The sequence below is a fragment of the Apis laboriosa genome, unplaced genomic scaffold, assembly GCF_014066325.1.
Source record: "Apis laboriosa isolate Shangri-la unplaced genomic scaffold, ASM1406632v1 scaffold9_cov152, whole genome shotgun sequence".
NCBI classification, from domain to species: domain Eukaryota; kingdom Metazoa; phylum Arthropoda; class Insecta; order Hymenoptera; family Apidae; genus Apis; species Apis laboriosa.
The window spans coordinates 555,936-582,019 of NW_025224966.1; the positions used below are offsets into that span (position 1 = coordinate 555,936).

The following is a 26,084-nucleotide window of genomic DNA, read 5'->3' on the forward strand; positions in this document are numbered from 1 at the left end:
CGCCATTTTCAAAATATTGTCAAATGCACAACATATTTCGTAACATTATTATTTAAAAATAAAAATGCATAATACGAAAAAACAACAGAATTTGGAAGATATATTTTATTCCATTGCACATTTAAATAATATAATTCATTTCTTATTTGAACAGAAAACTTAAATTGGAAGAGAACTATATATTGATTTGTGTCGAAACAATGGGCCTTTATTGAAAGAAGATTTTTCGAGCAAAGATCTTTAAAAATTTTCAAATTTTTATATAAAAATCATTGATTTAATTATATTAATTATTTTAAAAAGTGCTATCACGTATACTTACGCGCAATATTTTTAATAATAACAAATTTTACATTGTTTAAGGAATATCGACATGCCATAAAAGATTTCTAACCTTCATTTTGTTATTCTATCATTAACTTTTTATGCAAGCGTAAAAATTCTTTCAATATAATTATTAATACAAAAATGACTGTATGGGAAAGATTGCGAAATCCTTGTGGTTGGAGAGCTGGAGCTAAACAAATTTCAGTTGATGCAATGATACCGATATTTGCGGTTCCAATATTAGCAGTAATAGCCGCACAAACAGTATTATGTACTGTAATTATATTTGTCGCAACACCGATATTAGTATATTATTTACATCACAATTTTTTAAGATTTTTACTTCGTACTAAGTTTTTTCTAATGTGGACTATTACAAGTGTAATCATGTTAATGCTGATCTTTGAAATTAGTGTCGTACCTTTATTAGAGATCTTGCTAGAAGAGAATCTAGTGTTTATAATGTGTGTAGTGGGTGGTATATGGTGTGGCTATATGACTAGATTAAATGCAGATTCAGCAACTCAAGAAAGTACTTTAACCCAAGGATTAGAATTAGGTGAAGGAAGCGGAGAACTTTGTATTACATGTAGAAGAAGAGCACCTCCTAAAGCGCATCATTGTCGAATGTGTCAGACATGTATTTTGAATAGAGAATATCATTGTAAATGGTAATAGATTTTTTTCTTTATAAAATAGATTTTATCTTATTTAATTTCATATTTTAGGTTAGATTGCTGCATAGGTTCAAGCAATTTAAAATGGTACTTGGGATGTTTATTCTTCTCAGCCATAGCTTTTATTTATGGTTCCAATTTAACCATGACTAGTGTATGCCATCCATTTATACTTATTGGCACTGTTCTTTTGCCAGACGATTGTAGTGATGTATATTATCAATTAGAGTATGTATAACTTAAAAAACATTCAATATTAATATATTAGATAGTAATAATATTAAATAGTAATAATTATTAGATAGTAGTAATATATTATTAGATAATAGTAATAGATTATTAGTAGATTATATGTAATCTTCAAATTATTATACAATTGTTATCAATAGTATAAATTTATACTGAGAAATATAATATTCTTTTCATTATTAAAACTTAAAACTAAACTGGAAAGATACTAAGGATTTACAATGCAAACTTTAATAATCATAAGATACTGATAATTGCTGAGACTTGTATTAATGTCGTAAATATTGTAATATCTCTTATTTGCTTTCCAAGAATATAAAAGTTGAATAGATAACATGTCGTGCAACTGTTTGTTTTCAACATCCAATCAAAGTATAATAATGTGCATATTGTTTCAGCATTGCCCTTTGCTTCATTTCGGCACTCTACAGCCTACTTGTTGGATTAGTAGTAGTTTGTTATTTAATATATCATCTTTGGTTAATCTACCTTGGTACAACATCGAATGAGCGACGCCTTCTGGAAGCTGGAAGTCCATATGATCATGGGATATTGAAAAATGTATCTCGTTTATTTTGCTGCAAAACTTAGATATTAAATGTATATTAAATTAAGTTATTTTGGAAAGTGATACTTTTCATTAAATGCAAAAGATATTAGAAAAATTGAAATAATAAGATCAAAACATCAGACAGGCATAGTGGTACGTGAAAACAAAAAATACATATTCATATTAATTTCGATCTTAACATACTCCAATACTCAGCCTTATCTTTATCTTATATTAAGTATTAAATATTTTTAAACTATTGCTCATGATATTAAACTTAATAAAAACATATCACGACGTAAAAGCGCTGATCTCAATTATAGTTTTAATTATTTTTATTTTTCTATTACTCGCATCATTTGTATATTTATTATAACTGTGATAAAATGGCCATTGTATTTAACTATACAACATATAAATTATATTAATTATGTGTAGTATAAGATTTTAAACATAAATTAAGTATGATATAAATGTTTACACTTTTTTCTATACAAAATATAAATGGATAATAATCTTTGTGTTACATAAACTTAAACATATTATTATGCAATGCAATCTTTGTATTTTAATGTTATGAACTTTAATCCTCCGATATTACACCTCTTTGTTTAGGATCAAAATCAGGAATTACTTTTAATACTAATTGTCGCAATTCATCTTTTCTTTTTTCACTTTCTTTAATGTTTGTAGCAATTGTGAGATATTTTTTCCATGTATTGAAATATTTGATTTTTAATTTATTTTCATAAATATTTATAATTAATTTTTCTTTTATTTCAGTTTTTGTTTTAAGTTCAATTGCTATTACTTGCCATAATTTAAAAAAGTTATCTAAAAGTTTCATATCATAAAAGTCTATTGCAACTTGATACTTCAATTTTAATTCCTTAACTTCTTGTTTCCATTCTCTAAATATTTTTAAAATTAACTTCGTATTATAAATTGATTTAACAGTATCAATCTTTATTTTATATTGATTTTCTATTTCTTTTTTCCATGTTGTAAAAATTTTTTTTGTCAATTTTTCTCTATAATGATCTTCCGCTTTTTTAATATTACCTCGTAATTCTTCAATAAGTATTACGAAAGGTTTCATTATATAACGTCGTAGAAGATATTGTCGATAAAATTCATCCGCTATATTGTTTAATCTTTGAAATTTTTCTATTTCTCGCTGTCGATTTCGTTCTTGCTCTTTTTGTAATCTTTTTGCGTTGGCTAAAGCCTGTTAAAAAATAAACATCATTATTTGAAGAAAGCATGTATTGAATGCATAACATATACCTATAAAAGCATATATATTTTTTTATGAGGTGATTGTTTTAGTTTACGAGATAAATTTATGAATTTATTTCTGTAATATTTAATATAACATTTATATATATATATACATAATTAGAATTAAATACTTTAAATTCTCTAGTCTGACCTCTTGTTGTAACCTTTTCTTCTTCTGTTCTTCTTCTATTCTAGAAGCTTCTTCCATTTTTTTTTGTTCTTCAAGTTTCTGTTTACGGATTTCTGCAGCCAATCTTATTCTTTTTCGTCTAGCTTCTGCTCGTGCTTCCATTCTTAATAGAAATATCGGTGGATTCATTCGTTTTTGGGGTACCATTAAACTTTCGTCTCTTTCAGGAGGATTTATATAATCTATTATAAATCTCTTTATCAATATAAATTCTAAATTGTTCTAAAAATCGATATTACCTGTAGCCGTTTTGTTGCATTAATTGAATCAACGTTCTTCTTGTATTATGCCCACAATTAGAGAAAGTCTGTTTAGCCATATCAATTGTCTCCTTATTCGCATTAGATATTTCTTTCTGCATTTGTTTCAATTTTAATTCTTCGATTATTCTGTTTTGTTCAGCCAATTTAGCTTTTTGCTTTTCTATTATTTGTTTTTGAGCATTTAACCGACATTGCGCCGGCGATTCGATAATTATATGTTTATTTTTATGATAAGTGTTTCTATTCTTATTATTTGCACTATTAAATTCTTTTATCATTAAATTATTATCACTAATTTTTATTTTTTGATTTCCCATAATTGCATTTTGACTTTCCATAATTTTATTTATAAACATTTCGATTTTTTGCTCTTCGAAAATTTCTTTTTCTTCTTTTTGCTTCTGACCATTGATTTTCGCATCTTTTGTACGCGTTCTCCAAATATCGAAATATTTTCTCTTTATTTTCGATATCATATTTTCCTCAATTTTCGTCTTGATATCGCGAAAACGTTTTTCTTCCACGACATTATATTTTAAAACATCGAAATATTTCCTTAGAAGGGATAAACGTTGAGTGTCTATTTTAAAATTAATCTTATCTTTAATTGTTATTTTTATATTTCCAGCAGATTCATTTTTTTGATCTTTTATTTCTAATAAAGAATCGTTGATTTCTGTTATCATAATATCTGTACTTTCATTAGAACCATTGATTTGATCTTTTTTTTCTTCAATGATTTTCTGGGAAAATTTTTATATTTTATATTTTTGTAAAATAAATATATGTATATTTAGTTATTAAAATTTTATTTAAAATTATACGAACCTTGTTTTTTAATTTTCTGGCTGTCTTCCAAAAATCTTCGTCATCCGAAGATACAAAGTTTCTTTTTGCACAACATGTATAATTCGAGAATTTTGGTCGGGATTTACTTAATTCCATTTCAAATTTCTTCAATTCCCTCTCTAAAACTTGTTGTTGTTTTTTTATATATAATTGTTGTATCTCTTCTTCTATTAACAATCTATAAAATAATATTTTGAAATTAATTTTTAAAATTTTTTATCTAATTTTTAACTATATTTTAATTTAATCTATATTTTTAACTATATCATACTTTTTAGCTTCTTTCAAAACAGAGTCATTGAATGGCGAATTGGATTTTTCTTGCAATATTCGATGTCTTTCGTTCATTATTATATTTGGATCGAGAAATGTCTTTTCTTCGTCTTTCAACATTCGAAGTTTTTCCGATGGATGGAAAATATTTACTTTCATCAATCGATCCATTAGATTTGTCACTTCATTCATTTCTATCTATGATTTTTTATTATTATACAAATAAAATTCACAGTGATCTTTACATTAATGCATAAACGTCAAGATGCCATTCCAAGTCTTTGTTGATATCATTTTGTTTCGTTGTTAAGCAAATTTATAAAAGGTATTCCCTATACACGCACGCGTAAGCTCCCTCCTCATTCACAAATTAAGGAGTAAATTGAGTAATTGAGAAAGTTGTGCTAGGTGACGAAACACTATCGACTTTAATTAATTAAAAATATATTTATATTATATATTATTGTTTTCTATTTTTAAAAATTTCTTAAAATCTTCCATTTTTAAGTAAACCAATTAAGTAAACATATCTTATCGATAAATCAATTAAAAAATTTAAGTTTATGTTTTATAAATTATATTTATTTTAAAATGTGATTGTTTTGATATAAGATTTTAATATACGATATATATAAGTAATAAAGGATATTTAAATGTTCATATTAATTTATATTTGTTTTGAATAAGTTTTGAATAAAGAAAATTAGAATTAATTAGAAATTAATTAAAAATTGTTAAAATTATTATTCTACAAATATATTTTTTTTTATATGTTGATAATTTTGTCTATCAATTCGAAAATTTCCCGCCATTTCAGTGGTTCTCAATCTACATTATAAAAATGAATAATGTCGATTGTTGACGAACTAGTGAACTGCAGCAGGTGCATCACAAGACAAAAAGTGCATAGACTTCGAAAACTTACGTATTAGAAAGGTAAGTTTTCTATTTTATAAAGTGCAAAAGCATTATATTTTTAATTTTACTCTGTCATAGATGTTATCACACGATTCAATGATCCTAATATCTTACAATATATCCTCTTATTATATGATTAAACAAATAGAATATTTTTCATTTTATTCTTATGAAACAGATCTTTCTTTAGTTTTAAAGCGTGTTTTTAACAGATTTCAGGTATTATAATATTTCTGGTATACAACGCAAAATAAAATGGATCTAAGGGGCCCTCCTGAGGGGGCCCCTATTAACTCTTTTGAGATATCTATATCTGACAATTGGCCTACAGATTCTCTTTCTATATCAATGTGTGAACAAAAAAAAATGAATAATAATAAATTATTATTTTTAACTGTAAGTAAATTTTGAAGACTACACTTTGAGAAATGATATATATAATAATATATATATAATTTATGATATCTGAAATTATTTTTTTATTAGGTGGAATATGTAGAAGATCCATCACGAGAATATTCTCGTTTATTTCCAACATATGAACAAGTTTCATTTTCTCCTAGAGCTTCATCTCCACTTTCTGATTTTAAACATCGTGTTAGTCCTCTGGATCCTAATATGAGTTCAGCTGCTAGATATTCACCCACTCCAGTACAACTTCCACCATCTCCTTTTCATAATTCTGTTGTTGTATTGCAAGGTTCTTCTTCTTCTTTAATATCATCTGAGTCAAATGAAAGAATAAATATTAATTATGTTTCTCAATTGACTCATCCAATCGATACACAAAATGTACAACAATCTGATACTTCTACTGACTTTGTTGCCAACGAAAATGAGGAGCAATTGATGTCTAGTGTTAGTAATGAATTGATTCTTATGCAAGGTAAGTTTCATAAATGTATTTGTTAAATAAAATTATGTTTTTAAAATTCAATATATTATATATATTCATAGAATCTAATTCTGAATTAGAATCAGCTACAGCTCCATTGATGCTAACAGGAATACCAAGTACAGATTTTACATTAAGTAGAGATTTTCTTGTCATGCAAGATGATCAAATGAATGTTATAAATTCATTTAAGACACAGAATCTTGATGTAGATGATTCTACACATCTTTCATCAACAGCACAAAATTCAAATAAAGAAAATAATATAGATCCCTTAGATACAACCAATGAACAAGAAATTAATGAAATTTTAATGTCTACTGAAGACAAAAAAGATTGTGAAAAAAAACATGTCAGACGTTCAAAACGTCGTATAAATGATAAAAAAAATATTTGTACGTAATTTTACTGCCTTATTTAATCATAATAATATATTAAATCTAAATTTATTACAGGTTGTAATGAATGTGATGATGTATGTACTGGTGATAATTGTACTTCACATAATGTATGTACAATAGCAGATCAACCAGTACCATCACGTGCTATAGCAACACTGCCAGGATCATATCTTTCTATAAACAAATTATCTAATTCTGACATTGTATTGGGTGGACCAGATTATGGAGTGTTTGCGAAACGTTATATACAAAAACGTACTCAATTTGGACCTATAGAGGGTATTTTATACCCTTATGATGGTACACCATTTAAAAATGAGTTGCCATTGCTCTATGAAACTGAAAATAAAGAATTTTTAAAAGTAGATGTTTCAAATGAAAGTAAGTGTTCATATATTGAAAAATAAAAATTAAAAATAAATTAAAAATATTTAAAAATTATTTAAAAATAATTTAAAATATATTTTATTAATAATATAGATGCTTCAAACTGGATGCGATTTGTTAGACCTGCATTAACATATAAAGATCAAAATTTAGTAATTTGTCAACAACGTGATGGTATAGTATTTTTGACTACAAGAAGTATTTTACCAAAGGAAGAACTAAAAGCTGGTCCTAGTACTGATTATGCAATCCGTAGAAATTTGATACCTCTAAAATCCATGCAAGAAATGAATGATGATAAAGGTATAGTTAAAACACATATAATATTCCAATTCATATTTATATTTATACTTATTTAATTTTTTAATTATAGAGCACAAAAGTCAGTTATCTACTTGGTCACGATTAGACGATACTCATTCACGACGTATGAAAATATTTCGTGGTAGAAATTTAAAAGAGAAAGAAAATTCGAGACAAAATAATTCTAAGGAATGGAAATGTTCTGTTTGTGGTTTGATTTTTAGAAAACCACTTTTACTTAATTTACATACTCTCTTACATGGTTCTGATAAAATAAAAACTAAAATACAATCTACAATTTGTCCACAGTGTGGATTACAATTTCAAAAACAAAAAGAATTGATTAATCATATTTCACAACATGGGAGATTATCTTTAAAAAAAGAAAAAAGATTGACTTCTTTGTCGACATATAAGTGTTCAATGTGCTATAAACGTTTTGCAACAAAAGTGCGATTGCAACAACACTGTTTAGTGCATGGTGCTGAAGACCAAAAACCACTGCCATGCAATATTTGTTTCAAAAGATTCATGAATAATTCAGCACTTTCTTGTCATTTAAAAACACACAAAGGTAAATAAAACTTACATTACATAAATAATTTTAATTTTTACGAGAAAATTATTTACAATTTAATCATTTATAACTATTTTTCTTTTTTGTTATTCAGAAAATAAACAAGTATTTGAATGTCCAATGTGTCGACAACTATTTAGTCAAAGTATATCATTAAAAGATCATATTGAAACTCATAAAAATGAAGATGGCACTTTTAGCTGTCCCTACTGCCAAAGAATATTTATTAAATATTCGATTATTCGTAAACATATTAGAGCACATCATTCTGAAAGAAAGCATAAATGTCAAATTTGTGCAAAACGATTTGCTACAGTAGATAAATTACAAATGCATTTACTAAAACATTCTGATCATAGGTATGTATTGTGAATTATATGTTATAAAAAAACCATTATATATTATAATATATATTTATTTTCTTTTTACAGAGAATTTCACTGTGCAAATTGTGGTAAACAATTTAAAAGAAAAGATAAATTAAAAGAACATATGACTAAATTACATAATTCACAAACAGCTACTGATGAACAAATGTCACAAGTAACACAAACTAAAAAGTTTGTTCCAAAGGTACATTTTTTTTGCTAAATTTTCTTAAAAATTATTCAATAGAAATTATTAATGGTATTTAATAATTTCATTATGTATTATTACCAGGTAAATCCTAATGATTATAATCGCTTTATTTACAAATGTCATCAATGTTTAGTGGGTTTCAAACGAAGGGGAATGCTTGTCAATCATTTAGCAAAACGACATCCAGATGTTGCGCCAGAATCTGTACCAGAATTAAATTTACCAATTTTACGTCAAACGAGAGATTACTATTGTCAATATTGCGATAAGGTACAATATAAGAAATAAAATAAATTAAATTGTATTTAATTTATATAATTCTATTTGTTATTTTATTTTAAAGGTCTATAAAAGTAGTAGTAAACGAAAAGCACATATTATGAAAAATCATCCGGGAGCTGCTTTACCACCAAGTAATCGACAGAAAGAATCAGATTATTCTGATTTACCAAATCCAACATTTAGTCAAACTGTTGGTAGTATTACAACTACACCTCAGAGTTGTCAATGGTGTCATAAACAATATGCTAGTAAGGTATGTCGTTAAAATACATTTATATTTTTAATTATAATAAATTTTAAAATTTCTAAAAATTTTATTTGCTTTTATAGGCAAAACTCTTACAGCATCAACGAAAAAAGCATTCTAATCTAATGGAACCGGCTGATCAGGTACCGCGTTCGCGTAATCGACAGTCACATAATCAAAATCAACCTCCAGTACTTATTGAAGATCACTTTGTATTATCTGATTATATTCAAGCATGTGAAACAAATTCAGATTTTTTTAAACCAAGAATAATCAAAATATCTGATGATGTTGATCTAATAAGCAATGGATTAGAGATAGTTGGGCAACAATTTGTTCGTATGCGTGACATACGTTGAAAATATCTGTGACAACCTCAATGAGAGGTTTTGTTAATTCAATGAGATATGAATCTCATAAGTTTGTGCACAGTAAAGAAATACTGTGCTTTTTGCTGTTGTTGCCAAATAAGGGCATTGATGTCCATGAGGAGTAATTGATTCTCCGCAGAGAAATATTTGGAGCACAGCTTGGTTAGCTTCAGTGCGAAACACTGAATGCTATTTTGTTGGTTATATGGTTGATAATGACTGTAATGGTCATAATTTTGAATAAATTTGTTGAAACAGAGTATACAATATTTTACAAATACTTTGAGCTCCAGGATGAAAACATGGATGAGAATTTAAATATAAACATACAATGAAAAACACAAACATGGAGATTTAAGACTTAAACACAATGGAAAATATGTTAGTTATTGCTCAAGGTATTACAAATACAGAGCAAAAACAGGTAGATCAAGTCCTTTTACTATCGATACATCATTGACATAAAATCTAGTAGTTTCTTTTAAAATTCCGAAAAGCTTCAATTCGATGTGATTTAATTATGGATGTTAGAGTGGTCGAATTTAAGCTTCACGTTTAAAGTGAAATTTAAACATAGCTTAAATTTGGAAAATGCAATGAATCTTAGATCAGTGTAATCTCGTCTATACTATGTGATTTTTTTCATAGACCTGATTGTAGTATCTACATGTTACATCTGACTTTGATGATAAAACAGTTATTTGTAGATTACACAAAATGTTGTAGTCTTTAACGAATCGCCTGATCACTTTTACTCTTTCTCTTATAAAGTAATTTATAACTTTCTTGTATAATTAATCATATCAATTCTCATTTAGAGAAAAATATCTGTGTTTTCTAGATTTTCGATATCAAACGGATTCTTTTTCACCAAATCTTTCAGAATTACTAGTTTCACTAACAGAATTTAATGTGAACAATTTTTGCATCCATCATACTCATCGAATTGAAATATCTGGTTGAAGTTGAAGGTATTAATAGTTACCTAGACAAGAAAACTTTTGTCTTTGTAATTTTATAATGCATGTAAAATTGATAATGTTTAACATATAATATGGCATATTCACACACTTTAACAATTTAACAATTTATTCAATTAATAATAAAGTAGTATTGACATTTGAAATTATAATTTCCAATGTAATTTCTTATATCATAAATTGGCAAGAAAATTTAAAATTTGCAATTTACATGCATTATATATACATAATATTATGAGAAAACAAAGACAAAAGAATGCATGTTCGTTAATGTTGTTGAATACATGAAGAACTGTATTGTAACGTGACTTAAATAAAGTTACCCGGTGACTGATCTATGTATGATTTATTATACCACAAAATTGAATCCTTCAATTTTCTACTCAATTAATAAGAATATTTTTCATTTTATCTAAAATCTATTATATTATTATTAAAGGGGATTAAGTAAAGTTATATAAATAATTAGAAAAAAATTTAATGAATTTATTTCTTTTATTAATTCTAATTTGTTTTACTTTTTTTTTGAAATTTTATTTTTAAAATTTTCAGTGACGATGACCTGAGAGCCGATAGCATCGAATTTAAGAACAACTTAGATTTTAGTATTTTTCTTTTTGAAATTGATCTATTTCATATAATTTTTTTTTACGACCAGTAAAAACATTAAAACATTATCTATTAAAAAAAATTCTACACAAAAATCAATTCTCCAGATATTTTTCTTGGAATTTTTGAATAATATACTTTAAAAGAATATTATATTATATCTAATATTATATCTCTTGCTGCTATTCTTTTTTCTTTTTAAAAAATAAATTGTAGACGAAGAAATTTTTTTTTCTCGATAAATGTAATGCATTTTCTGATTTTTATATTGTATTTATTATTATGAAGGAATCGTATCTTCGTTTTATAATTAATGTTACTTTCAATAGAGAATATGTATAATAGCAATCAATCAGTATAAATATGAAATTAATAAAAAATTAAAAAAATCAATGTATCAATAATATAATGTTTGCTATCAATGTTTATAAACAAAATTAATTAAAATAAAAGTAAAAATATTCCATTTTCGAATGAACAATAAATCAAGTAATTGAATGATAAAAGTAATATAATCCAATAGATAGAAAAATGGTACTTGGTTTCCTTTCCTTTTAAAGGATGAATGTGTATTCTTCACAAAATCCAAGCAAGAAAAGTGATAATTCTTTCAAAAAACAAGTTGAAGAATAGAATTCCATTTATATTTTAAAAAGTTAGTCAAAAATGTTAAATAAATACATAATGATATTTATCTAATATTTATCCAAAACAAGAAAGTTATATAGAACAACAATTATTTTCCGCTCGTTTGCGATATAATAAGATTTCCATATCCTGAAAAACAAATTTATAATCTATTTCAAAATTAAAATAAATATAAACATGATATAGATTATATAGTAGAAAATAACTGTATTAGGTCGCAAGATAATAACATTCCAGAATTCATCAGCGCATTCTTATATTCTTATATGTGGACGACGACCCTTACCCCTTTATTCAACATTGTTATGATCAAGTTGCGTCTGATAATATTCTCAAATCAATAAATTAACTTTTAAGCGAATGATTGGAAAATAACTAAACATAAAAGATATGAAATATAAGACAAATATTACAAATTATTTCATAATTATTGATATATTCGTATGAACAATTTTCGAAAAAATAAGATAAAAAATATAAAAATAGTTAAGATAAAACACAATGTGATCTTGGCGTTCCATTGGCTTATTATTCTGGTTCAATTACATTATAAGACAAAAAGTTTAGAGTTTCAAATAGATGATAATACATGTATTTTTCACCAATGATAGTCATAAAGAGAATCAAAAAAATCTATCGTCGATTCTTATTAAGCATATCAAAGAAAGAAATGTTTTAAAATTCTGTCGCTTACACAGAAATTGACGATATTTAAAATTTATTTTGATTTATATTTAAATTTAAAAAAAAAATTGAAAAAAGATATATATCGGCATATATATTCAAAAATAATTTAAAAGTTGAATAGACAAAAAAAAATAAAAAAAAAAGTTTAATATATAATTCAAAATCATGTTCAAGCGTTGAAAAAACATATACTGTTAAAACAAAAAAATAAATAAATTTTGTGTTGTCCTTTTCGAAGTAAGTGAATATGAGTATATGAATATCATTAACAATTCTTTGAATACAAATGATTAATTGCAATCCTCATAGTTGTATTTCATTCTAGTTGACGATGAACATTCACAAAAATCTATAAATTACATCGTCAATAAGGATTATCAAGATATATCATTAAAAGTTACATTCGAATCGTAATTTTATATTTGTAATTTTTATTTTAAAATAAATTTTTAATTCAACTATTTAATCATGTACTTATTTTTCTAATTAATTTTATTAGATTTTCTTTTTTCTTTTCCTTATTATTGAATATTTGAAATTGCGATAAAAATTTATCTCAATTATAGATAAATGATACATGAAAATATATATTTTATTTTGTAATGTATAATTAATATTTAATATATAATAAATATTACAATATTATTAAAATGATATATAACAAAATTCTTATTGTCTTCTTTAAATAATATATATTTTATTTAAATTTTTTTTTAATTTAATTTTGTATTGTGAAATTACAGATTAACTTGATTTATATGCTCAATTATGCTACAAAAAATGAACAGTATACATTGTCATAAAATGAATATATGAAAAAATTTTTTGATAAATTAAAAATAAAAAATCGGTATACAAAATAAGTTTTCTTTGAGTTGAGCGGATAGTAGTATAAATTGTATAGATGATTATTTCATAGACATAGTAGTTCCTTATATTGCATATTCTTTTATCGCATATTTTTATCGATATATTGTATATTGTATATATTAAAAACGAATAAGGTATCATTTATGAATTTTTACATGATAGGATTTTTAGGGTATGAAAAAATAAATTATCCCAAATTTAATAAAAATAAAATTTATTAACAATTTATGCAATCTAACGGCACTACGATATTTATATAAATACTGTAAACAGACACTAATACTCTAAACACATTGATTCTTACATTAAAATACTTGTAGGTACATGCATATAAATCTATGAACTTCATAACATTCATATTAATAACTATAATACTATTAAATATATTATCGAAATAAACAATAGGTTTCATTCGTAATCATCGCTTATAATATAATTATCAATGCCTCGTTTGTGGCCCTTCTTCTAATTTTCGCCAAACAACCTATATAAAGATAAAAAAAATATATTATTAATGTAGTTGATTAAAAATTTTTCTCATAAGATTTTATAACTTACATTGCACATTTCTCTGACCAAAGCTTTTTCTCCATCGTGGCCGCCTTCTCTTTCAAGTTGTTCTCTAACTTCAAGAACCTGAAGAGCTCGTACCACTGCTTCTGGCCGACTTCCCATATGAGGATTTTCACTTAGACTGTTCTGATTTTCCCAGATTTCACCAGATGGTATCTCCCATCCTTGCGCTCGTGCTTGTAAAACACTCTTATCTTCTTCGAGCTGTTTTACTCGCTGTTCTAAACTTCTTACATATTGCATGGTTTGGTCTATAATGCAAATTTAAAAATCTGATCGAAAATATTCACATAAAAATATATAATATATGTATTTTAAAAATACCGGAAGTAATAAATGCAATAAATTGTACCATTAAAGGTAGATGTATGCCTTGGTCTTGGAGGTGCTGTTTCTTCAGCATTAGTACTTGAACTTGAACCATCTCCATCATCTCTTTGACCACCTCCTCTCTCTTCATCCAAATAAAGGCAAAGTTCCTTTAATTCTAAATTATCTTTGATCAACTCTTGCTGTTTATTATCTAATTGACGCAATTTATTTTGATAAGCGGATACTTCTTGACGCATTACGCTCGCTGTATATCTTCCAAATCTTTGCCATTCCCTCGCTAATTTTCGACCTTTTTGACGATCATCGTCCAAAAAGCAACAAAGATCTCGTAGCTCTTGATTATCATCACTTAATCTTTGGTTTGCCTCCTTTAATGCTCGAAGCTCGTTAAGCTAGAATACGAAATTTGTAAATAATCGTCATTTTTATGCTATTTTTATCATAAATTAAAAATTCTATCATAAATTAAGATACATAAGAAAAAAAATAAATTTTACAAAATTTTTAATTTTTATTATAAAATTAAATTAATTATATAAATATATGTATTTATTTTCGACTGATAATTTTTCAGTGAAAAGAATCCGATCGTAGTAGCAATCATTCGCGATTGGACTCACATGTGCGTGACTGGTTGAAATTACGATGGTGGACTCAACTCGTGTGACCTAAAAGTGCCTCAAAAACTTCCGTGTGACGTGCTTAAAATCCATGATCACATATTTTTCGTAAAATTAAGTAATAAAACAGATGTATCATAGTATCAGTAGAAAAGAAAAGACTACAATTAGTTTTATAATTATTCTTATTCTTTCTTTCATTTATTCTTTCTCTCATCAATGTATAAATAGAACTTTTACTAATATCGCATTACTTAAAATAATTTACTTTATTAAAAAACAGGTGAGAAAACAGGTAAGAAACCAGTAAAACTCACCAAATTTTGTATCTGTCTATTCTGCTCGGCGGCGAGCCTTGCAATATCGTTTTCGGTCTTGCGAACAAATTTGAGCATTTCCACAGGTCCCAGCCTAAGAAACTCGTCGTCGGTGATCCTTTGTCTGAGAGGCGGTGTTTGTGCAGTGTTTACCGTAGGATACTGACCGTTAGGTGGCAGGTACTGACCTTGGCCGACCTTGGCTTGAAGATAACTATGAGGCTGCGTTTTCGAAACTGACGCAGTCAAAGTGCTTCCGCTTTGAGGATGATGTCGATGTTCTATCCTCGGTGAATATTTGCTTTGTGCATCCTTCTGTTGCGGCACAGGTCGTGATGATTGCACAGTTTGATGATGATTCAAAGTTGTGATAGGACCCTGACCGATTGTAGACACTGAGGTTGGCACGGAAGGGCCTGTACCAAAGTAAGGATGATTCTTGAGGATACCACTGGTTGGTTGTGGTGGTGGCTGATATCGCGGTGGCACTTGCTCCACTGTCGACTTGATCACGTGCGAAGGATGCTGCTGCTGCGGCTGGGACTTACTCTTATTAGACATTGCGGCTAATTTAGCTCCAGGCTGCGCTGCGTCCCATTTCAGAAAGTCTAGAGTAACTTCTTTATACCGATCTGCCTTATTCGACCCGGTAAAATCTAGGTCACTGTACGGTCTCTCCTTCTCTCTTTTTCTTGCTCTCCTGATCTCTCTCTCTCTCTCTCTTTCTCTCTCTCTCAAGATTGGATTTACTACTTAAGAGGTGGCCCACGCGGTATTATATGCCTTACCTCCACAAGTCTTACCTTGTCATCCATCAAACTTTCTGTTTTCTCTTTTTCAAACTTTTTGTTTCCTCTGTTTCTTTCTTTCTTTTGATTCTCTTCTTTTTCTTATGATCTTTATTTACCACTTGATTTATTTAAAATATTACTTACTTTTTCTTTTACCTAAAATTTATCATCTCCGTTTTTTGCTTATGGCGTCTTACATTAATTCAGTTCAATATCTTTTCGCCTTAAAAAATTATAATTCACAAATTTTCAAATAATCAAATAGACTTTTTATTATCGAATTCTTTAAACATATTGAATAAATTCCATATTCATAATCGCAAATAACCTTGCTTTCATCACAGTTTTAAAGAATCGACATTCTCGCTTCACAATAATTCTAGATAATCTTGTGATATATTCATGTTCTAACTGCTAATAATCGGATTAAAACACAAACACATAGTTCTGCAAAAGAATAAAAATATGACTTCTAAATTTTCACCTATAAACACTTAGTTTCGTTACAAAATTCTGGGATAGTACAACGATATTACACTCCCAAGAGTAATGCACTTAACCGGGCCCTGTTTTTCTTGATGCGGGGCCGCCGCATTTCACGAGGCACAGTGCCGTAACATTGAGTGGGGAATTCCAGTGAAATCGTTCATAACTACGGCAGATTAATAGATATAAACTTTATTGTCAAATCTTAACTGATTTAGTTTATTACATATTAATCTTTTTACTTAGTAGTTTCAAAAAAAAAAGATATAATAATTTAATTAATCTTATTTTTTTAATTGTATATATTATTGTTTATGCTAATTGTCAATTATCTAAAGAATATCTATATTAAATCACATAATCTCATTGAATATTTCTTATATATAATAACATTTTATTTACTGATACGATAAATCAACGGTCTTAATTAATAATTATTCAAAAATCATCCACTAAAACTATAAATTATAACTGAAGAAACAATTGTAAATACTAGGGGTTTAAGGTTCACGCGCGGGAACTTGAAGGTAACTGCTGATTGGACCAACTTCTTTAAAGAGGGGACTTAATAGTATGTTTTACTCGCAGGAAGTATAGAAAGGAATAGTATTTTAAAGTATAAGAGGTTCAGTTCAATAGATGTTTCTCGAAGTTTCGATTCATCCCTTCAAAAAAATGAAATCCGTCATCTATGAAAAAAAATATATGTATATACAAAATATTTTTTTATCATTAAATTGTTAATATAATAAAATATTTAGTACTATATACATAAAATATTTTAATATTTTAATGTAAAATATTTTACATAAAGTTGTCTAATTAATTTTCTCTTTCTTATTATTGTAAATTATTTTAAATAAACAATAACAATATATATATTAAACAATATATATATATATATCAAATGTATTAAATATAAATAAAATTACAATTATAAATAATTTTTATTTAAGTAACAACAATTTTTAATATTTTTATTATTAAAAATTTAACATAAATAATTGTGTACATTGTACATAGTGCATTTTAGCATATATAATGTATATTAATGTATGATAAAATTATTGTATATGAATAAATTTGAGAATAAAATTCTTGAAAATTATTTTCAAAATTATGTATATAATTAGTATATATTATTACTTGCAAATGTTTCATTGAAATGACTTTCTAACGGTAATTTTCACTATTCGATAATAATACGGTGCCTATTTGTGAAAACAACTCTCGAGAGTTTTACTTTCAAATCATATTCACATCTTAAATTTATTTAAAGTTTAATACGTATATATTATATGAATCTGTATATTCATATCTCTGATATATTTTTATTTATATTCACAAATAATTAAAATTAATTATTAATATTTGTTAGAGATTCATGGGAGAATTCATATGATCTACTAACTTTTCTATTATATTATATTTGATTATATAAATATTATATAATTTAATTATATAACATAAATTACACAAATAAACAAATAATATAAATTAAAATTAAAATCAAAATTAAAATTTTTAATCATCATTAAATTTATATATTTTACTTCTTTTATTATTAAAAAAATTATTAAAAAATATAAATATGTTGCTCTATTATTCCATCATTATACTTAAAATTTTATGTCAATTATTATTTTATTAATTATTAATTTCAAATATCTATATCTATATCTAATTTAATATCTATATTTAAACAATAAAATTAACAAAATATAAAATGAGTTATATTAATATTCAGATACTGTCTTAATTAATAAATCTAAATTTACGTACAAAAACTTGTTATTTAAATATTTTGTTATTTATGATATAAAAATGTGAACTATTTATTGTATTTATATATAAAAAAACATTTTCTTAACTTATTTGATACGATTTTCGATTTTAATCGACAAATACCGATCGATCGCTGATTTTAATCAACAATTGTCGAATAAATTAATCGATCGTCGAATGCACATATGAGATCATGGTTGAAGAGGTTAACAATGATATTTTTTTGTGCAATAGATTTTTAAACTAAAATTTTATTATATTAAATAATTTTAAATATATATAATAATTTTAAATATGCTGAAATATTTAAATAAGTTTATAAACAAAAAGAATAATTTTATATTAATTTTTTACATATTATACAAAATATTCTTTCCTTTGAAATATATTGTACATATATATATAATAAATGTTTTAAAAAAATTATTATATATTATATATACTTATATAAAAAAACAGTTCATATTTTTATATTATAAATGAAATAAAATTTAAATAATCTTTTCATGTACAAAGAAAATTTTTTCATATATAAATTCAATAATATATATAACATAATTTTTTTATTAATATGATAACTTATTTATTTATATCTATAAAAAATTAATTATATAATTTTAATTTTAAAAATTTTATCATCAAAAGTTAAACTCAATTTAGAATTAAATAAATATAAATGTAAAAATATATGCGAATGATATCACTTATTTAAAAACCCATTGTTAATCAACAAATCGACATTCCGTGACCTATTTTTTCTTACACGTGCCCAAAGTCTACCTGAAAAATAAATACTGATAAAATTGAAATTTATGTAAAATAAAAGTAGTTTAAAACGGTTCCAATTCCGTTCGGTTCAAATTGTAAATCTCTTTTGCCTAATTATTTTTTCATTGTGAAATTTGTTAGTTTAAATTATCATATTAAAAATTATAGTAAATTATTATTGTAATTTAATTTAATTTTTGTAGTTTATATAAAATTTACAAATTTTCAAGTGAGTCTTTTTTTATTTAAATTGGATATATAATTTTTTTTTTTATAAAATTCATTTTTATTGATTTTAATTACTGTATAAAGTTAAAATATTAGCTCACACTTTATATAATTATGATATAATATGCTAAATCTATGATAAAGAAATTATTTATAAAAATATCAGTATTTGATTTGCCCATATAATAGATTTGTATATATATGTATTTTACTATATTATATATATATAAATTTATTTTAATTTATAAATTAAGTTTAAATTGACAAATATCAAAATGAAATTTACGGATAATATTTTTTAAATATTAATTTAATATCTTATATTATAATTTGATATTAACGCTGATAAGATATCTGTATTGTGTAATTTAAATTATAATTTAAATTATAATTTAAATTATTATATATAATGTATATAGTTTTTTATCATGTTTATTTTATTAAATATAAAGTCTTTTAGCGATTGGGAAATAAGGTTAATTGCTTACGTATCATATATATGTAAGATATAATGGTAATTTTATTTTTATTAAAATAATTTTGATATATATATGTATAGTTATTGTTATGATAAAGTTTCTTTTTAATTAATATAAATTACATATATCTATGTACATTATTTTTGAATATGTGTGGCAAAGGTAAAAATTATTTCTATTAAATATTTACTATGTAGTATAGATTTTTAATGTCAAATAAATGCAGTCATTTTAAATCATTTATATATTTAATTTATAAAGCGATAAAATATTTAAAAATGATTAGTATTCAGTATTATTCAACATTATTATTTTTACCTGATACTGTATTAATATCATTTTGTTTATGTATATATCAATGGTAGTTCCCTTTTAGTTCCCTTTTAATATAGTAAGAGCACAATAATTGTAGAATATTGTATTAAAAATAACAGAAAAGCAAAGTGAAATAATGACAAACAAATCTTGGAATGTATTGGTGACGGGAGGTGCTGGGTACATTGGTTCTCATACGGTATTGGAATTATTACAAGCAGATTTTGAGGTGGTGGTAATAGACAACCTTAGTAATGCTTATAAAGGTAAGAAATAACGAATCAGTTAAAAAAATAATGAATATAATATAATAATATAATAATATTCCTTATAATATTATTTTTAAAAATAATATTACACACTAATATTATACACTAATATTATACACTCATGTGTATTCTAATAAAAGTAATAATGATTTTAAAAAAATATCAATTAATTAATATAGTTGATCAATAATAATTTAATGGATTAGTAATTTTATGAACATATATAAAACACAATATTGATAGTTATAGTACTTAATTGTATATTATATACTAATATATATATATATGAAAATAAATATATTTTTTTAATTGAACTGAAGATAAATTAATAATATAATAATTATATTATATTTGTATGCAGGAAATGATGATATAAAACCAGAATGTTTATTACGAGTAGAAAAATTAACGAATAGAAAAATTATATTTGTTCAATGTGATGTAACAAATTTGGATGAATTACAAAAAGTATTTGAAAAGGTATAATAATGAATATTATTAAGAATAAATATACTATAATTAAAATTAAAAAATGATTAAAATAATCTTATTTCAGTACAAGTTTCATTCTGTTATACATTTTGCTGCTTTAAAAGCTGTGGGTGAATCTTGTGAAAAACCCTTAGAATATTATAAAACAAATGTTTGTGGAACATTGAATTTATTAAAAGTTATGAAAGAATTCAATGTGAAATGTTTTATTTATTCAAGTAGTGCCACAGTTTATGGCATTCCAGAAAAACTACCATTAGTTGAAGATATGAAAACTGGTAATTGTACCAATCCTTATGGAAAAACAAAATATATGGTTGAAGAAATTTTGAAAGATTTGTGCATTTCAGATAAGGTGATGATTTTGGTTTTCATTGTCTTACATATTATTAATAAAATATTTATTGTAATATGTAAGGAAATAATGATTTATTATATTTTTAAAATATTTTAATCAAATTGAAATTCATTTTAGGCATGGTCTGTTATATCTTTGAGATATTTTAATCCAGTTGGAGCTCATTCTTCTGGATTAATTGGAGAAGATCCCAATGGAATACCAAATAATTTAATGCCATATATTGCTCAAGTATCTGTAGGAAAAAGAGAAATTTTATATGTTTATGGAAATGATTATGATACTCCTGATGGAACAGGTAAATAGAAAAGATATAAAAATATTTATGTGAAATTAATATATTGTATTAATTTATGCTTATTGCTTAATTTATAGGCATACGAGATTATATTCACATTACGGATTTAGCTATGGGCCATGTAAAAGCAATGATTTATCAAAAAATTCGTAATTTTACAGGATTTAAAGTGTTTAATTTAGGTACTGGAAAAGGATATTCAGTACTAGAAGTTATACGAGCATTTGAAAAAGCATCAGGACGAAATATACCATATAAGATAATCGAACGCAGACCAGGTGATATCTCTGTAAGTTATGCAGATGCTAGTTTAGCTAATAAAGAACTAGATTGGCAAGCTACTAAAAATATAGACAATATGTGTAAGTTACTATTTCAATAATATATGAAATTGCAATTGTTATAGGAATTAATAATTTACAATTAATTATTTTAATATATTTATTATAGGTTTAGATACATGGAGATGGCAACAAAATAATCCAAATGGATATAAATCTTCATAATAAATATTGAAATATTTCTTATAAGAAAATGTAAAATATTTCAAGCAAAACATTTTATTTATATTCAAACATTTTATTTATATTCAATTATTTTAAACATAAAGCCATGGTGGTGTCTGGTTACCAAAGTTTAAACCAAAGCCCAAACTAAATACTTATTTTATATTTAAAATTAATTATAAATATGTTTATTTTAAAAAAAATTTACATTTATATTTAATAGTCACAATTAATGAGTCATTATCTTTTAAATAATAATTTATATATTAAATTATTGTGCCATAAAATGAATATGTTCCTATAATTGTAAAAAAGAATGATTTACATATTAATAAAATAATATTAAAATATTGAAATATTTTGAATTTTTGAATCTTTCAGCATATAAATTTTGCAAATAAAAAAAGAAAATAAAAAAAAAAAGATAGAAATAGAAAAAAATTTTGGAATCAGCACTATCTTTAAAGTGCTGTAGATTAAGCTAATATAATAACAGAATTAAATCATAAAAGAATAGAAAAAGCATAACAATTGATCGCCATCTCAAATATATCTTTTCAAAGATATAATAAAATAAAGCATTCAAGAAGAACAGTCAATTCTTATTCTATTTTTGTCTTTTTTGTATTATTAGCTTTTCTTATTTATATGATGTTTTATTTATGGCACATTGAAGATGGCGCTGATTGCACAATTTTTACCTTATCTTTATCTTTTCTCCATTATTTCTTTTCTTTATTTATATTTATTTATCTCTATTCATTTATTTTAAACAAATATGCATACAAGATAATTCTGAATAACTGTGATTTTAAGTATTTATAAAAACATTTTATTGGCAATCAGCAAATACAATTACTGTATTATCGGCAAAATATTTCGTTCAAAAAATAATAGATAGCGTAATAAAACAACTAATTTTCCATAATTTTGACATTTGTCCTGAATTATGTGTCTGTGAGACAAGAAAAATTATATATACTACATAATTTCTTATTAAATAGATAATTATTTACTGTGACAATGACATCTGTCAAAGATCCATTAAGAGAAGACATTGAAAGTGAACCACCACCTTTTTTGGAAAATTCAGCAGATCATAATTTAAGATGTGAATCGCCAAAACGTGGAACTACTCTTTCGACAAGTACAAGTAGCTTCGAAGCATTGGATCCTCATGATCCGAATCTTAGTCGTTTAGCTAATACGATGTTTCAAAAAACTGGAGAATATTTACAAGAAGAACTTACCGCTACTCATGCCGATTATCGTTTATTAGAACGATTAAATAAAGAAACTATTGCGAAGTATACAGAGTTAAAAACAATATCATCTAGTGTAGCCCAATCTTTGGATTCTTTAAACGAAAAATATAAAAAGTTACAACCAATTTTAGATAATATCAATGAAATTGATGATAGTGTAACTAAACTAGAACAAGCTGCATATAAATTAGCAGCATATTCAAAACGATTAGAAGCAAAATTTAAGGATATTGAAAAAGATACAAAAAGTAAATAAAATTGTAATCTATCAAGAAATATATAATTAAGTTAAATATTGTATCATTTAATTATTTAAATAAGAAATGTACATTAATGAAATTAAAATTTCTGTTATAAAAAAGGTAAGAAATAAAAACATTCATTAATTTTAATTTATATAATTAATTATATTAGAATACAGTCTCACACAGATACACACACATTTTTTTATAAAGATTCTATAAAAATGTGTCGTGTTTTTTTTCTTACACTATATCACATAATATTTCTATATACTACATATTATATTTTATTTATAAATGTATGTTAATTATTTTCTACATGGAAAATATGAAACATGATTAAAGTTGCCAGAAAATAATAAATAAGAAGTAAAATTTGTAATTTGAATAGAAATCAAAAATAAATATTCTTATATATAATAAAAAATATAACTATAATGTATTAATATAGACACCATTTCAAAAATAACAATCTCCTTGTTATATAATCTATTGATTAAATCCTATATTAATTGTACATGATGCAATTTTTTTTGTTTATAGTTATGTATCAGACAGTCATGAATATACAATTCATATTACATCAGTATATCATTTTCTAATATAAATTTTGTTTAAATATAATAATTTGTTATATTATTGAATATATAGTTAATCAAGTAGCACATGCAATAAATTTAGATCACATTGATTAATTGAAATTTCTCTATTATTATATATATATTTTAAGCATTTATCAGATATATATTTTTAAATTTGTTTATAAATAAATCATTTAAACAATTTAAATAATTTATTGTTAAAATAATATTAAACTATATTGCAAAATACAAAATGCGAATTATGAATTATTTTTTAATATATGTCACAATATAATTGAATTTTTGATGTTAAAATTATGATAAATAATTTTATTATACTGACTGCTCAAAACTGATTGCTTATTAATATCATTCGTGACATTTAACAATCTAAAAAATTTCCAGCCATCAATAATTCTAATGCAATTTCTGGTGCTATAGGAAATTCTGGTATTTCTGTGCTGCTATTTGTATAGCGTACTTTGTAGGTAAAATACATGCAAACCTTTTGTAATACATGAGATCTGTAAATAAAAAATATAAATAATTTTTTATTTCTCTATTTTTTATGAATATAATAATTTTATTGAAATTGAAATAAAAAAAAAGGACTTACGGAATTTCTCGAAAATTAACTTCATTAGCTTCATTTTCTGCAAACTGACCAGGACCACTTAACATTGCTTTTATTGTTCCACTAGTTAAAGCATGTTCACGTTTAACAATAAATTCATGTCCATCACTGCTAACAAGTTTTACATACATTGCATTTGGTCCTTCACAACCTCCGTATATAATTCCACTTTCCTGCTAAAAATTTATCCCAAAACTTATACATTATATTGTATTATGTTAATTATTATATGTTGAATTAATATTTTAACTACCATACAACTATCCTACTGTTAGTAATGAAAGACAAGGAATATAAAAAACAGAAAAAGATCATTAAGCAGCAAAATTTTAATTTGCAGAAATAGGTACCGCATGCAGATCAATAGACGAAGTGCCTTCTTCTTCTTCTGCTTTATCGATATTTTCGTCCTCATTGGGCTTGATCCAAAGAAAAATTAGCATTAATCAACAAACTGTTTACTATAATTTTCCTGTTTTCCAATTAGAAGAATTAATAAAATTGCAGTTATGATAGCAGCCCAATTGTAACAGCACATATATTTCTTCAAATACACTTCACATATCCCAACTGTTATAAAAAAATATAGCATGCATGATATTTTAAACAAAACATACCTTATCAGCTTGGGTGTTCACATCATTTGACATGTTTGTGTCCTATAGGATACTTATATTTCTAAAAAGAATAGCATCATTAAATGACACTAAATCATTAATTATAATAACATATAAGAAATATAATATATACTTAAAAACATTTTAAATCAACATTTTTAAATCAATATTTTCGATTATAATTGAAGAGAGTTTTCATTAAACTATCATTATATCTTGTTGATATGTCTCTTAATTTGGATTATTTAAGGTTGATTTTTGTTCCATTATTTATTCAGATAAAAAATTTCTTTTGCACGTTAAATAATAATATTTCATAACGAGTCCAATATTAATATGCATTAATACAATTAATGAATAGTAGAAAGTAAGTATATTATCAAAATGTATTATTAAAAAAGTAGTACTAGAAAGTAATCGAACATAAAATAGAAAACAAGCAATATAAATTATATTCAAAACATAATTTATGTTTATAATTTTACCTTTTTTTATAAAAATAATTATAACTTTATGTTGCTTCAGATCAATATCGTACATACCTCAACGAAAAAGAAAATTGTATAAATTCAGACTTTTTGATCACAATAAAGTTTCTTAATAAGCGCAATGGCAATTAATATGGCTGCTGGTGATATTGTATAGTTCTCGATAAATCGAAACTACTTCTCCATCTTCAGTTTAATTTATTCTACGATTGGACAAAGATTGGCG

The 26,084-nt window shown here is 24.7% G+C and overlaps 7 protein-coding genes across 26 annotated transcripts; 4 read left to right on the forward strand and 3 right to left on the reverse strand.

Moving 5' to 3' along the window:
* Window positions 1–444: 444 nt before the first annotated feature.
* LOC122720051 (palmitoyltransferase ZDHHC23-B) lies at window positions 445–2,193 on the forward strand. Its single transcript, XM_043946482.1, has 3 exons — window positions 445–998; window positions 1,056–1,232; window positions 1,652–2,193. Exons 1-3 carry the CDS (start codon window positions 469–471, stop codon window positions 1,842–1,844), a joined length of 900 nt encoding a protein of 299 aa, XP_043802417.1. The 5' UTR covers window positions 445–468; the 3' UTR covers window positions 1,845–2,193.
* Window positions 2,194–2,355: 162 nt separating this feature from the next.
* LOC122719845 (calponin homology domain-containing protein DDB_G0272472) lies at window positions 2,356–5,548 on the reverse strand. The gene is made up of 6 exons (XM_043946061.1): window positions 5,492–5,548; window positions 4,658–4,857; window positions 4,366–4,564; window positions 3,514–4,280; window positions 3,236–3,434; window positions 2,356–3,031 (listed from the first exon to the last, which is right to left on the reverse strand). The coding sequence occupies exons 1-6, from the start codon at window positions 5,546–5,548 to the stop codon at window positions 2,387–2,389; spliced, it is 2,067 nt and encodes a 688-aa protein (XP_043801996.1). The 3' UTR covers window positions 2,356–2,386.
* LOC122719800 (PR domain zinc finger protein 10-like) lies at window positions 5,540–11,308 on the forward strand. Of its 4 annotated transcripts, XR_006347685.1 has the most exons (13): window positions 5,540–5,595; window positions 5,790–5,973; window positions 6,064–6,463; window positions 6,535–6,867; window positions 6,928–7,254; window positions 7,354–7,563; window positions 7,634–8,137; window positions 8,235–8,499; window positions 8,572–8,713; window positions 8,801–8,989; window positions 9,063–9,254; window positions 9,332–10,043; window positions 11,152–11,308. XR_006347685.1 is itself a non-coding variant. In XM_043945959.1 (12 exons), the coding sequence occupies exons 2-12, from the start codon at window positions 5,833–5,835 to the stop codon at window positions 9,605–9,607; spliced, it is 2,979 nt and encodes a 992-aa protein (XP_043801894.1). In that variant the 5' UTR covers window positions 5,540–5,595; window positions 5,790–5,832; the 3' UTR covers window positions 9,608–10,935. The 4 variants fall into 4 exon arrangements, 3 of the variants coding, with proteins under 3 accessions (XP_043801894.1, XP_043801895.1, XP_043801896.1); XM_043945959.1 differs by lacking the exon at window positions 11,152–11,308 and having other exon boundaries at window positions 9,332–10,935; XM_043945960.1 differs by lacking the exon at window positions 11,152–11,308 and having other exon boundaries at window positions 6,553–6,867; window positions 9,332–10,935.
* Window positions 11,309–13,642: 2,334 nt separating this feature from the next.
* Window positions 13,643–16,626, reverse strand: LOC122719852 (coiled-coil domain-containing protein 85C). The gene is made up of 4 exons (XM_043946069.1): window positions 15,257–16,626; window positions 14,339–14,711; window positions 13,972–14,237; window positions 13,643–13,897 (listed from the first exon to the last, which is right to left on the reverse strand). The coding sequence occupies exons 1-4, from the start codon at window positions 15,815–15,817 to the stop codon at window positions 13,853–13,855; spliced, it is 1,245 nt and encodes a 414-aa protein (XP_043802004.1). The 5' UTR covers window positions 15,818–16,626; the 3' UTR covers window positions 13,643–13,852.
* Window positions 16,627–19,079: 2,453 nt separating this feature from the next.
* On the forward strand, window positions 19,080–22,291 carry LOC122719833 (UDP-glucose 4-epimerase). 8 transcript variants are annotated; one of them, XM_043946029.1, is made up of 8 exons: window positions 19,080–19,181; window positions 19,767–19,828; window positions 20,228–20,374; window positions 20,739–20,857; window positions 20,934–21,224; window positions 21,345–21,525; window positions 21,603–21,887; window positions 21,976–22,291. In XM_043946029.1, the coding sequence occupies exons 3-8, from the start codon at window positions 20,245–20,247 to the stop codon at window positions 22,029–22,031; spliced, it is 1,062 nt and encodes a 353-aa protein (XP_043801964.1). In that variant the 5' UTR covers window positions 19,080–19,181; window positions 19,767–19,828; window positions 20,228–20,244; the 3' UTR covers window positions 22,032–22,291. The 8 variants fall into 8 exon arrangements, with proteins under 8 accessions (XP_043801964.1, XP_043801963.1, XP_043801967.1 ...); XM_043946028.1 differs by having other exon boundaries at window positions 19,103–19,315; XM_043946031.1 differs by having other exon boundaries at window positions 19,118–19,181; window positions 19,775–19,828.
* A 496-nt stretch (window positions 22,292–22,787) lies between these two features.
* LOC122719969 (biogenesis of lysosome-related organelles complex 1 subunit 2) lies at window positions 22,788–23,560 on the forward strand. The gene has a single exon (XM_043946280.1). It carries the CDS (start codon window positions 23,055–23,057, stop codon window positions 23,550–23,552), a length of 498 nt encoding a protein of 165 aa, XP_043802215.1. The 5' UTR covers window positions 22,788–23,054; the 3' UTR covers window positions 23,553–23,560.
* An 837-nt stretch (window positions 23,561–24,397) lies between these two features.
* LOC122719970 (elongin-C) lies at window positions 24,398–26,014 on the reverse strand. 10 transcript variants are annotated; one of them, XM_043946285.1, is made up of 5 exons: window positions 25,913–26,014; window positions 25,371–25,431; window positions 25,104–25,172; window positions 24,736–24,926; window positions 24,398–24,643 (listed from the first exon to the last, which is right to left on the reverse strand). In XM_043946285.1, the coding sequence occupies exons 2-5, from the start codon at window positions 25,401–25,403 to the stop codon at window positions 24,502–24,504; spliced, it is 435 nt and encodes a 144-aa protein (XP_043802220.1). In that variant the 5' UTR covers window positions 25,404–25,431; window positions 25,913–26,014; the 3' UTR covers window positions 24,398–24,501. The 10 variants fall into 10 exon arrangements, with proteins under 10 accessions (XP_043802220.1, XP_043802217.1, XP_043802219.1 ...); XM_043946282.1 differs by having other exon boundaries at window positions 24,736–24,929; window positions 25,913–26,010; XM_043946284.1 differs by lacking the exon at window positions 25,913–26,014 and adding an exon at window positions 25,856–25,873 and having other exon boundaries at window positions 24,736–24,929.
* Window positions 26,015–26,084: the final 70 nt, after the last annotated feature.

Coding starts and splice junctions, on each gene's coding strand:
- LOC122720051 (XM_043946482.1), top strand. CDS start 469: ATGACTGTATGGGAAAGATTGCGAAATCCTTGTGGTTGGAGAGCTGGA. Junction 999..1,055: donor AGAGAATATCATTGTAAATG/GTAATAGATTTT, acceptor TTCATATTTTAG/GTTAGATTGCTGCATAGGTT. Junction 1,233..1,651: donor GATGTATATTATCAATTAGA/GTATGTATAACT, acceptor ATATTGTTTCAG/CATTGCCCTTTGCTTCATTT.
- LOC122719845 (XM_043946061.1), bottom strand. CDS start 5,548: ATGCACCTGCTGCAGTTCACTAGTTCGTCAACAATCGACATTATTCAT. Junction 4,858..5,491: donor ACATTATTCATTTTTATAAT/GTAGATTGAGAA, acceptor AAAAAATCATAG/ATAGAAATGAATGAAGTGAC. Junction 3,435..3,513: donor ATGCAACAAAACGGCTACAG/GTAATATCGATT, acceptor TCCTCCTGAAAG/AGACGAAAGTTTAATGGTAC.
- LOC122719800 (XM_043945959.1), top strand. CDS start 5,833: ATGGATCTAAGGGGCCCTCCTGAGGGGGCCCCTATTAACTCTTTTGAG. Junction 6,464..6,534: donor TGAATTGATTCTTATGCAAG/GTAAGTTTCATA, acceptor ATATATTCATAG/AATCTAATTCTGAATTAGAA. Junction 9,255..9,331: donor ATAAACAATATGCTAGTAAG/GTATGTCGTTAA, acceptor TTGCTTTTATAG/GCAAAACTCTTACAGCATCA.
- LOC122719852 (XM_043946069.1), bottom strand. CDS start 15,817: ATGTCTAATAAGAGTAAGTCCCAGCCGCAGCAGCAGCATCCTTCGCAC. Junction 14,712..15,256: donor ATAGACAGATACAAAATTTG/GTGAGTTTTACT, acceptor TTCGTATTCTAG/CTTAACGAGCTTCGAGCATT. Junction 14,238..14,338: donor GCATACATCTACCTTTAATG/GTACAATTTATT, acceptor TTTGCATTATAG/ACCAAACCATGCAATATGTA.
- LOC122719833 (XM_043946026.1), top strand. Junction 20,375..20,738: donor CCTTAGTAATGCTTATAAAG/GTAAGAAATAAC, acceptor ATTTGTATGCAG/GAAATGATGATATAAAACCA. Junction 20,858..20,933: donor TACAAAAAGTATTTGAAAAG/GTATAATAATGA, acceptor ATCTTATTTCAG/TACAAGTTTCATTCTGTTAT.
- LOC122719969 (XM_043946280.1), top strand. CDS start 23,055: ATGACATCTGTCAAAGATCCATTAAGAGAAGACATTGAAAGTGAACCA.
- LOC122719970 (XM_043946282.1), bottom strand. CDS start 25,403: ATGTCAAATGATGTGAACACCCAAGCTGATAAG. Junction 25,173..25,370: donor TGAACACCCAAGCTGATAAG/GTATGTTTTGTT, acceptor CTTTGGATCAAG/CCCAATGAGGACGAAAATAT. Junction 24,644..24,735: donor GTTAATTTTCGAGAAATTCC/GTAAGTCCTTTT, acceptor TTTTATTTACAG/ATCTCATGTATTACAAAAGG.